This window comes from Giraffa tippelskirchi, chromosome 10 (genome assembly GCF_054371585.1).
Source record: "Giraffa tippelskirchi isolate mGirTip1 chromosome 10, T2T-mGirTip1v1.2.pri, whole genome shotgun sequence".
NCBI classification, from domain to species: domain Eukaryota; kingdom Metazoa; phylum Chordata; class Mammalia; order Artiodactyla; family Giraffidae; genus Giraffa; species Giraffa tippelskirchi.
This window is the reverse complement of record NC_137284.1, coordinates 1,147,828-1,158,961: the sequence shown is the minus strand read 5'-3', so window position 1 is coordinate 1,158,961 and position 11,134 is coordinate 1,147,828. Positions and strand designations below refer to the sequence as shown.

The window sequence follows — 11,134 nt, the reverse complement described above, 5'->3', positions numbered from 1 at the left end:
GGCTGGGACATGTGCAGGGAGAGGGCAGAGGCGGGGCTGTGCCCACTAGGGCCATGCCGGAAGCTGAGCGCCTCTAATCAGGGAGCAGGAGGGAGACACGGCCCTTTGTAGCTCCAGAAGACAGGGTGGGGCTTCATCTCTTCTGCAGAAAAGTGATCCGTCCAGAGAAGGGGAGAAGCCACAGAACCTCCGAGGGCCTGAAGAATGGACAAGGGGAGTTGGTGTGCCACTCCTCCAGAAAAAGGGGGCTGGGCGCTGGGCATACAGGTTGAGGGAGCGCTGACTGCCAATAGGGCTTCTCATGGGTGCTAGGCAGCAGAGGCTCATCAGGCTGAGACCCCAGTCTTTTACCCTTTTTGGCAGGGGGCAGGGTTTCTAGACTAGTAAGGCAGTTCGGGCCTGCTCCTGGCCCTGGGGTTGGGGAGTCTCCAGACGCAGGGTCTTTCTGAAGGAGCGGCCAGACCCTGAGGATGCGGCGTGGCTTTAGGAAAGGAGAACTGGCAGGGAGCAAGACGGGGTGGTGCCCTGTGGGGACCGAGGACTGGACCAAAGCTAGTCTTGGGCAGAAGGGAGGGCACAGGCTGTGACAGGGGCCGTTCCCAGAGCCTGGAGGGGAGGCAGAAGGACCACATTAACTACAACTTGTAGCTCTTCCACATAGTTCTCCTTGCCCCGCCCCCACCCCAAACGCACAAAGGCTGCAGGGCAGGGTGACGCCAGGGCCAGGCTTGGCCAGCTCTAGGCAGGTCCCTGGGGGAGCTCCCTCCAGCCTTTCAAAACCGAGCCAGGCTTCTAACGCGGGCCAGGGAACAGCAGGGGAGGGGCTGGGGAGCCATCCAGGCAAACCTGGTTCTCTCCATCTCTGAGCAAACACCACTCGGGAGACCAGGGCAGCCAGGGGCAATTCAGGAACAGGGAGAGCTGCCCCTTACCCCATCTCCCCCTTGAATTAAGTGGAGCACCCCGCCTCCTGGCAGCACATATGTTCCTAGGGCTCTCCCCACACGGACACCTGGAGACTCCGCCCAGATCCACCAGAGCAGATCTACCCAGGAGAAGAGTGTTGGCACCACGGGCATCGGGCCGCTGGAAGCCAGCCTCAGCCTGACACAATTGGTGGACGTAGCTATAAAAAGCCGAGGAGAGTTTGAAATAGAAGTGGGGGAAGGGAGGGGGGACTGGAAGGGGGCCGGAGTCTCGGAGTGAGGCAGGCAGGAGAGAGGGCCTGGGCGCTGACACCAGGGTGGGAAACAAAGCCCCCTTCTGGAGTGCCCCACCCCACCCCACCTGTCCAGTGGGAGTTCACATCCGGAAGCATTTGGGGAAGCAGAGTGAAGTCCAGCCAGCCTGGTGCCCGGAGTTGGGGGGTGGTGTGCGGGACAGGATGGCGACCAGGGCCGTCCACACCTCCCGCCTAGCTCTCGGCCTGTGGCTCGCAGGGGGCCTGAGGGCAGAGCAGCCCCTCGCCCCAATGCCTCCAGTCTCTGCCTCTGCCCCGGTCAAGCCCCTGGCCCTGGAGACCCCCCCTCCACCAGGCCCCCAACTCCGTAGGGGCCGGGATCAAGGGAAACTAGGCCTGGCGGGAAGGAGGCTTGGCTTGGCTCACTGCACCTTTACCTGCTTCCTCTACCACAGCCTCAGCGGCACCGCCCACCTGCCCAGGATACTGGGCTGATGGGGGTCCCATGTATTTCGGGCTGTGGACATCAAGGCAAAAATCGGGCAACCAGAGGCTTGCAGGACTGAGACTCCACGTGGGCCCAGAGGGAGAAGAAGAGAGATCCTCAGGACCCCTTCCCTGAGTCTCCACACCCCGCTCCCCAGATGATTTCAGCCCTGGTTCCCACAGGGACATCACTGTTGTGAGGTTCCCGCACCTAGGAGCCAGCCTCTGCTCCTGGCCCCTGCGGGTGGTCCGCCGCGGGGAGCTTGGCGCCGGGCATTAGAGCGGATCTAGGACAAGGGGGTGGTGGGGAGCAGATGATAAGGCCCTTCCCCCTGAATCCACCCTAACAGGAGACGCCGGGAGGGACTGGATTTGGGGCCGTAGGACGGAGTGAGGCTACAGTAGAGGACCTCAGCTCTCCCTGCCGGTGGCTGGTGCCCTGGCCCTCCCCGGGGCCCAGCACGGGAAGGGTGTGGCTGCACCGCCAGTCGAGGGAGCGGCGCGGCCCCCACGGGCGAAGGTAGGGCTGGCCGGCTGGGCGGTGACGTCAGCCCAGTGTAGGGGTTCCCAGGGAGCCCTGGCCGGGGCGGGAGCAGCCGGCCTCTGGGCCCTCTGGACGTGTCCCCGCCACACTCCAGTCCCTGGGGTCGCCCCCCCACCCCGGGAGCGCAGACCCTACCAGGGCCCGGAGGCTAGGCGCGGTGGGTGCGCGGCCCGCGGGCGCTGAGCTCGCGCGGGAAAGGACCCGGCCCGCCGCGGCGCCCTTGGTCCACCGAGCGCCGCTGCTCCTTTGTTCCCTCGCCTCCGCGCGCCCTCGCGAGCCCCGGGCCGGGAGCGTAAGGGGGCGTGGTGAGCACCGAGGGCATCGCGCCCCCCGCCCCAGGCCCCAGGTGGGCAAACACCTGCCGGGCGAGGACGAGACACGGGCACCCCTCCTTATGCTCCTGGCCAGCCTTCAGCTCCCACCCAGCTCTTCCCCATCCAGGCGAGCAGCCCGGCAGCGCCACCTGCTGCCCGCGCCGGGGGCGGGGCGGACCCCCGAGGGCCCTGCAGGCTGGGAGGAAGTGTGGCCTGGGAGCTCGGGTCTTCAGCGGTCTCCAGCCTCCTGGCACCCTCCCGCATCCTCCACCGAGACCCTCCCCTTAGCCCATCTGCAGCCCAGACTGCCCACAGCATCCCCCTGCTGCAGGCCTCTGGCCCACTGCCACACCCTAGGGCTCAGGGTCACGTCTGCTGTCAACGACCACAGCTGTGTCTCCAGCCAGATTTCATCCTCGGGCTTCAGATTCAGAAAGGACAAGCTGCCGGGTGCCACCTACAGTCTGGCTGGCATCTCGGCTCCCTTCCTTTCCCCTTGGCTACCCCTTCACCCCTCCTTCCCTCCCCTCCCTCCACTGCCCTCCAGTAAGCAGCATTGACTGTGGCTCCCACCCCCTGCACCTCTCATCTGGATGGGGTCACCATGTCCAGGCCTCCTCCGTGGGCCCCCACACCTTCCCACCTCCGCTGAGCTGCCTGCAAACACCCTCCTCTGCCAGCCGCTGCTTCTCTCTTCCTGGAAGCTTCCCCTGCTCTGCTGCCAGTGCGCTGCATGCTCGTCCACGGCTCCCCCAATCTCAGGTGCGGTTGTGGGCTAAGGCACTTCAGGGGTGTCCAGCTCTGTGTGACCCCACGGACTATATGCCGGCCAGCCTCCTCCATCCAAGGAATTCTCCAGGCAAGAATACTGGAGTGGGTTGCCCTTCCCTTCTCCACCTAGGAGCAGGGCCTCACTCAAATCCCCCCATTGCTGAGCAGACATTCACACTTGTCCTCCTTCGTCAGGGGTCTGCCTCTGCCCCCACTGCCCAGCAGGGCCTGGCACTGAGAGTCCTGCTCTCTGCCTTCACGTTCACGTGACATTCTCCTGTGAGCCTGAGTGTGTCCAAATAGCCCTTGTTTATAAGGACACCAGTCATACTGGATTAGGGCCCACACTCACAATCTTATCTTAACTAATTTCATTTGCAAAGACCCCATCTGCCAGTGTTAGGGGTGCACCTCCACCACCTCTGCAGGGTCGCACCAGCTCTGCTGCCCCCCACCATGGATTAGTCCATGCAGAGTCTGATTATCACGGGAAGCCTCACCGTGCCATTATACGGATGATGTCCCCTTGATAGACCACAGAGCCCAGCACTGAGGGACATTCTAGATGCTAAAATAAAGTACATGCCTGCCAAAGGCATAGATCTCATGACAATTCAGGAACTTGTCACATCCAGGTGACTGTACCTTTGGGGAGGGTTCAGTTATCTGGAAGTGCCAAGATGTCCCCTCCAATGTGAAGGACAAGCTTTTACACCTGAGCACCTCAGTTCTAGGAGAGCACACATATTTTAATGGGTGTATCAATCAGGCAATTGTCTGAACTGGAAAGAACAGCAACATAAGATCTTTTCAATTAAAAGAAGCTGGGGAATTCCCTGGTGGTCCAGTGGTTAGGACTCCATGCTTTCATTGCCAAGGGCCTGGGTTCAATTCCTGGAGGGGAACTAAACTCCTGCAAACCACACAGCGTGGAAAAAAAATCCAGAAGTAAGAAGTGCAAGACTGCTGTGGAGGCCTCAAAGTTTCAGCAGGAACTCAAACCCTTCCCATCTTTCTGCCCTGCCATCATTAGCATGCTTCATGGTCCAAGATGGCTGCAGAAATTCTAGCCATTGTCTTCCTATTATTGGCAGGAACCAGGAGACTGGGCCAAGGTTGGGTGGGATGAAGGATAGCAAGCATATCCAGCAAGCCACTTAATAACTTCCACTTACATCTCATTGGCCACTCTGTCTACATGGGAAATGGGTAAAGGAGTAGAAGGAGGAAAACGAAGGAACAGAAAAAAAGGAAGGAGAAGAAAAAGATCTGACATTGAGCAGGTAACATCCTCTCTGACCAGAGTCCACTGAGTGTGCTGAGCTCATTGTGTGCCTGCTCAGTCGTGTCCGACTCTTTGCGACCTCGTGAACTGTAGTCCACGAGGCTCCTCTGGCCACGGGATTTTCCAGGCAAGAATACTGGAGTGGGTTGCCATTTCCTCCTCCGGGGGATCTTCCTGACCCAGGGATCAAACCTGCTTTCTCCTGTGTCTCCTGCATTGGCAGCCGGATTCTTTACCACTGAACCACCTGGGAAGCCTTGAGTGTGGTATTCTTATCTGATTAGTAAGATACCCAAGGGTTTGCCCACTTTCAATGTGCCCCAAATTGAGAAGAAGATTTAGCTGAGGCTGCAGTAAAGCAGTTCTGCCACTTGGCACTTGTGCCTCACCAAATCCAGTGGTGCTTGGTGGAGATGGTGGAGCTGCCATGGGTGAACGAGATAGGAGGGCCCCAGGTTCTTGGACCAAAGCCACATCCTCTTACGAAATAAGTCATGATTCTTCGAGATGCGAGTTTTGACTTGCCACTGGGCTCCACTTCAGACCACGGGACACTTCATGACTATGTGATCTGAACAGCCCATTACAGGTTGGGGGACACAAAGCCATAAAGTGGGGTGCACCCAACAATAAACCACGATAGAGGGGGAGGGGGTGGGCCTTGAGCACAGGTAAGTTGCCTGAGCAGGAGGGTCACACTCCCGATATGCAGAGTCACAGCTCCCTGCTTCCCCATCTTCAGCCTCCACCTGTGACCTCAAGATTCTTAGGACAATGTTATTCCCATTCCACAAATAAACCACCTGAGTCACAAGGACAGTAAACAACTTCCCCAGGTCATCCAGACAGTAAGTGGAAAAGCAGGGACCTGAAGTCCAGACCGCCGCAGGGACATGGGATGGCTGGTCATGGGGCAGGAAGATGGACACACCCTGGGGGGGGACATCCGGGGTGTGAGGGGACATCTGGGGGTGTAAGGGGACATTCCAGGGTGTGAGGGGACATCCGGGGCGTAATGGGACAGTAGGTGTGAGGGGACATCCAGGGTGTGAGGGGACATTCGGGGGTGTGAGGGGACATCTGGGGTGTGAGGGGACATTCCAGGGTGTGAGGGGACATCCAGGGTGAGAGGGGACATCCAGGGGTGTAAGGGGACATCCGCGGTGTGAGGGGACAGCGTGTGTGAGGGGACATCCGAAATGTGAGGGGACATCCAGGGTGTGAGGGGACAGCGGGTGTGGGGGACATCCGGGGGTGTGAGGGGACATCCGGGGTGTGAGGGGACATCCAGGGTGTGTAAGGGGACATCCATGGTGTGAGGGGACATTCCAGGGTGTGAGGGGACAGCAGGTATGAGGGGAGATCGAGGTGTGAGGAGACATCCAGGGTGTGAGGGGACAGCGGGTGTGAGGGGACATCCGGGGTGTGTGAGGGGACATCTGGGGTGTGAGGGGACATCCAGGGGTATAAGGGGACATTCTGGGGTGTGAGGGGACAGCAGGTGTGAGGGGACATCCGGGGTGTGTGAGGGGACATCCGAGGCGTGAGGGGACATCCGGGGTGTGACGGGACAGCGGGTGTGAGGGGACATCCGGGGGTGTAAGGGGACATTCCAGGGTGTGAGGGAACATCCGGAGTGTGAGGGGACAGCTGGTGTGAAAGGACAGCCGATGTGAGGGAACATCTGGGGTATGAGGGGACATCCAGGATGTGAGGGGACATCCAGGATGTGAGGGGACATCCGGGGGTGTAAGGGGACATTCCGGGGTGTGAGGGAACATCCAGAGTGTGAGGGGACAGTCGGTGTGAAAGGACTGCCGGTGTGAGGGGACATCCGGGGTGTGAGGGGACATCCAGGGTGTGAGGGGACAGTCGGTGTGAAAGGACAGCCGGTGTGAGGGGACATCCGGGGGTGTAAGGGGACATCCGCGGTGTGAGGGGACAGCGTGTGTGAGGGGACATCCTGGGTGTGTGAGGGGACATCCACAGTGTGAGGGGACATCCAGGGGTGTAAGGGGACATTCCAGGGTGTGAGGGAACATCCGGGGTGTGTGAGGGGACATCCGGGGCGTGAGGGGACATCCGGGGTGTGTGAGGGGACATTCGGGGCGTGAGGGGACATCTGGGGTGTGTGAGGAGACATCCGGGGTGTAACGGGACAGTGGGTGTGAGGGGACATCAGGGGTGTGTGAGAGGACATCCGGGGCATGAGGGGACATCCAGGGTGTGACGGGACAGCAGATGTGAGGGGACATCCGGGGGTGTAAGGAGACATTCCGGGGTGTGAGGGAACATCCAAAGTGTGAGGGGACACTCGGTGTGAAAGGACAGCCGGTGTGAGGGGACATCCAGGGTGCGAGGGGACATCCGGGGTGTAATGGGACAGTGGGAGTGAGGGGACATCCGGGGTGTGAGGGGACATCTGGGGTGTGAGGGGACATACAGGGTGTGAGGGGACATCCGGGATGTGAGGGGACATCCGGGGGTGTAAGGGGACATTCCGGGGTGTGAGGGAACATCCGGAGTGTGAGGGGACAGTCGGTGTGAAAGGACAGCCGGTGTGAGGGGACATCCGGAGTATGAGGGCACATCCAGGGTGTGAGGGGACATCCGGGGTGTAACGGGACAGCTGGTGTGAGGGGACATCCGGGGTGCGAGGGGACATCCGGGGTGCAATGGGACAGTGGGTGTGAGGGGACATCCGGGGTGCGAGGGGACATCCGGGGTGTGAGGGGACATCCGGGGTGTGAGGGGACATTCCGGGGTGTAAGGGAACATCCAGAGTGTGAGAGGACAGTCAGTGTGAAAGGACAGCCAGTGTGAGGGGACATCCGGGGTGTGAGGGGACATCTGGGGGTGTAAGGGGACATTCCAGGGTGTGAGGGAACATCCGGGGTGTGAGGGGACAGCTGGTGTGAAAGGATAGCCAGTGTGAGGGGACATCCGGGGTGTGAGGGGACATCCAGGGTGTGAGGGGACATCCGGGGTGTGAGGGGATATTCCGGGTGTGAGGGAACCTCCGGGGTGTGAGGGGACAGTCGGTGTGAAAGGACAGCCGGTGTGAGGGGACATCCGGGGTGTGAGGGGACATCCGGGGTGTGAGGGGACATCCGGGGGTGTAAGGGGACATTCCGGGGTGTGAGGGAACATCCGGGGTGTGAGGGGACAGTCGGTGTGAAAGGACAGCCGGTGTGAGGGGACATCCGGGGTGTGAGGGGACATCCGAGGTGTGAGGGGACATCCGGGGGTGTAAGGGGACATTCCGGGGTGTGAGGGAACATCCGGGGTGTGAGGGGACAGTCGGTGTGAAAGGACAGCCGGTGTGAGGGGACATCCGGGGTGTGAGGGGATATTCCGGGTGTGAGGGAACCTCCGGGGTGTGAGGGGACAGCTTGTGTGAAAGGACAGCCGGTGTGAGGGGACATCCGTGGTGTGAGGGGACATCCGGGGGTGTAAGGGGATATTCCGGAGTGTGAGAGAACATCCGGGGTGTGAGGGAACATCCGGGGTGAGAGGGGACAGTCGGTGTGAAAGGACAGCCGGTGTGAGGGGACATCCGGGGTGTGAGGGAACATCCAGGATGTGAGGGGACAGTCGGTGTGAAAGGACAGCCGGTGTGAGGGGACATCCGGGGTGTGAGGGGACATCCGGGGGTGTAAGGGGACATCCGGGGTGTGAAGGAACATCCGGGGTGTGAGGGGACAGTCGGTGTGAAAGGACAGCCTGTGTGAGGGGACATCCGGGGTGTGAGGGAACATCCGGGATGTGAGGGGACAGTCGGTGTGAAAGGACAGCCGGTGTGAGGGGACATCCAGGGTGTGAGGGGACATCCAGGGTGTAAGGGGACATCCGGGGTGTGAGGGAACATCCGGGGTGTGAGGGGACAGTCGGTGTGAAAGGACAGCCGGTGTGAGGGGACATCCAGGGTGTGAGGGGACATCCAGGGTGTAAGGGGACATCCGGGGTGTGAGGGAACATCCGGGGTGTGAGGGAACATCCGGGGTGTGAGGGGACAGTCGGTGTGAAAGGACAGCCGGTGTGAGGGGACATCCGGAGTGTGAGGGGACATCCGAGGGTGTAAGGGGACATCCGGGGTGTGAGGGAACATCCAGGGTGTGAGGGGACAGTCGGTGTGAAAGGACAGCCTGTGTGAGGGGACATCCGGGGTGTGAGGGAACATCCGGGATGTGAGGGGACAGTCGGTGTGAGGTGACATCCGGGGTGTAACGGGACAGCCGGTGTGAGGGGACATCTGGGGTGTGAGGGGACATTCCGGGGTGTGAGGGAACATCCGGGGTGTGAGGGGACATGCAGCGTATGAGGCGACATCGGGGGTTGTGAGGAGACATTCGAAGTGTGAGAGGATATCTGGAGTGTGAGGGGACAAGCGGGGTGTGAAGGGACGTCCCAGGGAGTAAGGGAAAATTCCTGCGCTGGCTGATGAGCACCCGGCAGGCGGGGCCGCAGTGGCAGCCGGGACTACCTTTCCCAGCAGGGAGCGCGCATGCGTCACTTCCGGCGGCGCCCGCGGCGCGCGTGTGGGAGTGAGTAGGAGAGTGTTTACTTCCGGCCGCCGCCGCCGCGGGCTGAGGGCCGAGCAAGTCGGGCGGCGGGCGCGGCGGGCCCCGCGCAGCCATGGACTGGCTCATGGGGTGAGTCCGGCGGCGGGGCGGGCGGGCCGGGCCGCGGGCCGCCCCGGTCAAGGACATCCTACCGGGCGGTCGAGGGGCGTCCCCGGGTCGGGCCCGGGGCCGGGGCTCCCTGGAGCGGGCGAGGGGCCGGGCCGGGAGCGGGCCCGCTTTCGGCCTGCAGTCGAGCGCTCGCGCGGAGCGCCGCATCCCGGGAGCCGGGCCGGGGCCGGCGGCCACACCTCGCCGCTGGTTGTCGGGCGGCGGGGGAGGTCGGACCGGGGCTGCTTGCCGGTCAGCGCGGGGAACTTGCTTCTGTAAGAAGTAAGAAATAACATTGATGCCGGCAGAGGACAGTCCCTTTAAAAGGAGCAAAACAACCCAACTCTGCCAGCGTCCGCCGGGCGAGGTCGGCGGGCAGGGTGCGCTCGGCGCTTCCGCGGGCGGCCGCCGCAGGGCGGGGTAGGAAGGAAGCATCAGCACCGAGCCCGGGCCGGGCTCTCCCTCCCTCGGCGTGTGCTGGGCTTGCTGGAGGCCAGATCAACGTGCGGAACGTCACGTCGTCCTCCGCAAGTTATTCTACCTGCCTCGGTCTTTTTTCCTTCCTTTCTCTCTGTTTTTTTTCCTCACTTTTTGAGGATGGAGAAGGGCCGGCACTTCTCACCCAGTTGGGCGGTCCTTCGTCAGCCTGGCTCTAGCGTGCACAGCGCTGCTCTGGAGTCAGGGTAGTTACTCTAGGGCCTCGGGGTGGGAGCGAGGGAGCACTTGCCGTGTTGTTGGCCTGGGTGGGTGGAAGGCTTATCTGGACACCGAAGTCCTGGAAGGGAGGTGAAAGGTCCCATGTACGTTTCATGTCAGTGTCTATCAGGCAGTTGCTGGCGTAGGCAGAGTGCAGGGTGCTGGCAGAATAGTCAGCGTGAGATGAATGAGACCCTTCCCTGCTGGTAGGTCGGCTGCAGTCTAGTGAAGGGGGAGACTAGGGGCGACCAGACAGCGTGAGGGAGGAATCAGAAGGCCAGAGACAGGTGCTGAGTGTGTCGGGGAGGACCTGGAGCCAGAGCGCAGGGGCCAGGACGGCATGGCGCCGTGGGGCAAGGCCGCTCACCTGGTTTCTTGCAGAGGCGGGACTCCCATCCCAGCCTTGCTGCTCAATAGCTGTGTGACTCTAGGTGGTTGCTGCTTCTCCAGACCTGCTTTTAAAAAGTCATGTGTAAAGTGGGAGTCTTGGTCCCTGTCACCTGGCACTGTGGAAGGGGATGCTGAGGTGACAGCAAAGCGTGTAGCACAATGCCTGGTACTGGTGGATGTAAGCAGAGGTGTTCACAGGAGGCCTTTGTAACCCACAGGCCCCGAGACTGGAGGGCAGACAGCTGTGTTTATTTTGAATGGTGGGTGCTTGCTTTCTGCCCTTATCAGGAGAGATGGTGTTGGAGGCCACCTGGCCTCCTGCAACTCGGTTTCAGAGGAGTAGACTACTCATTGGCTGAGGTGAATTCGCAGGCCTTCTTATCAGAGGGACCAGCCTGATCATCGGGGTTGCTGAGGAGGCAGCTGATCGTATTCTGTCGGTGTGATTATTCTGTGCTCGTGTCTGTAGGAAGCAGGTACTCTGTCCCTGGAAACTGACCAGCAGTCTGTTTTTTCTAACTGTCTGAGGTCTGTGCTTTATGGACTTTATTGTTACCATTGTGAACAACCAGAAGTTTACCACTGCTATTCTGGAGGCCCTTGTCAAGACTATGCAAACAGGTGGTCATCTGGGCAAGGTCAGCAGAACACTTATTTTCTCGTGCTCGGTGGCCGGTGCCCGTGTTGGAGGAAGACAGTTTTGAAAGGGACAGTCTTGGAGCTGCTGCCTCTGTGGTCTCTGCAGAGGGAAGGAGCCCTCGCTGCCACCTGGCTGTAAAGTAGGCAGTTCTAAAGTGA

General features: G+C 61.0%; 1 protein-coding gene across 5 annotated transcripts in view; it reads left to right on the top strand.

Annotated features, from left to right (window-relative positions):
* The first annotated feature begins 9,152 nt into the window (after positions 1-9,152).
* MOB2 (MOB kinase activator 2) overlaps positions 9,153-11,134 on the top strand; it is a 52,965-nt gene continuing 50,983 nt past the window's right edge. For 3 of the 5 annotated variants that reach the window (XM_081536594.1, XM_081536593.1, XM_081536592.1), the window contains exon 1: positions 9,153-9,232. In XM_081536594.1, coding sequence (XP_081392720.1) covers positions 9,216-9,232 — 17 coding nt within the window. In that variant the 5' untranslated portion in view covers positions 9,153-9,215. Of the gene's footprint in view, positions 9,233-9,719; positions 9,934-11,134 lie in introns of those variants that run through there. The other 2 variants (XM_081536596.1, XM_081536591.1) reach the window with 2 other exon arrangements.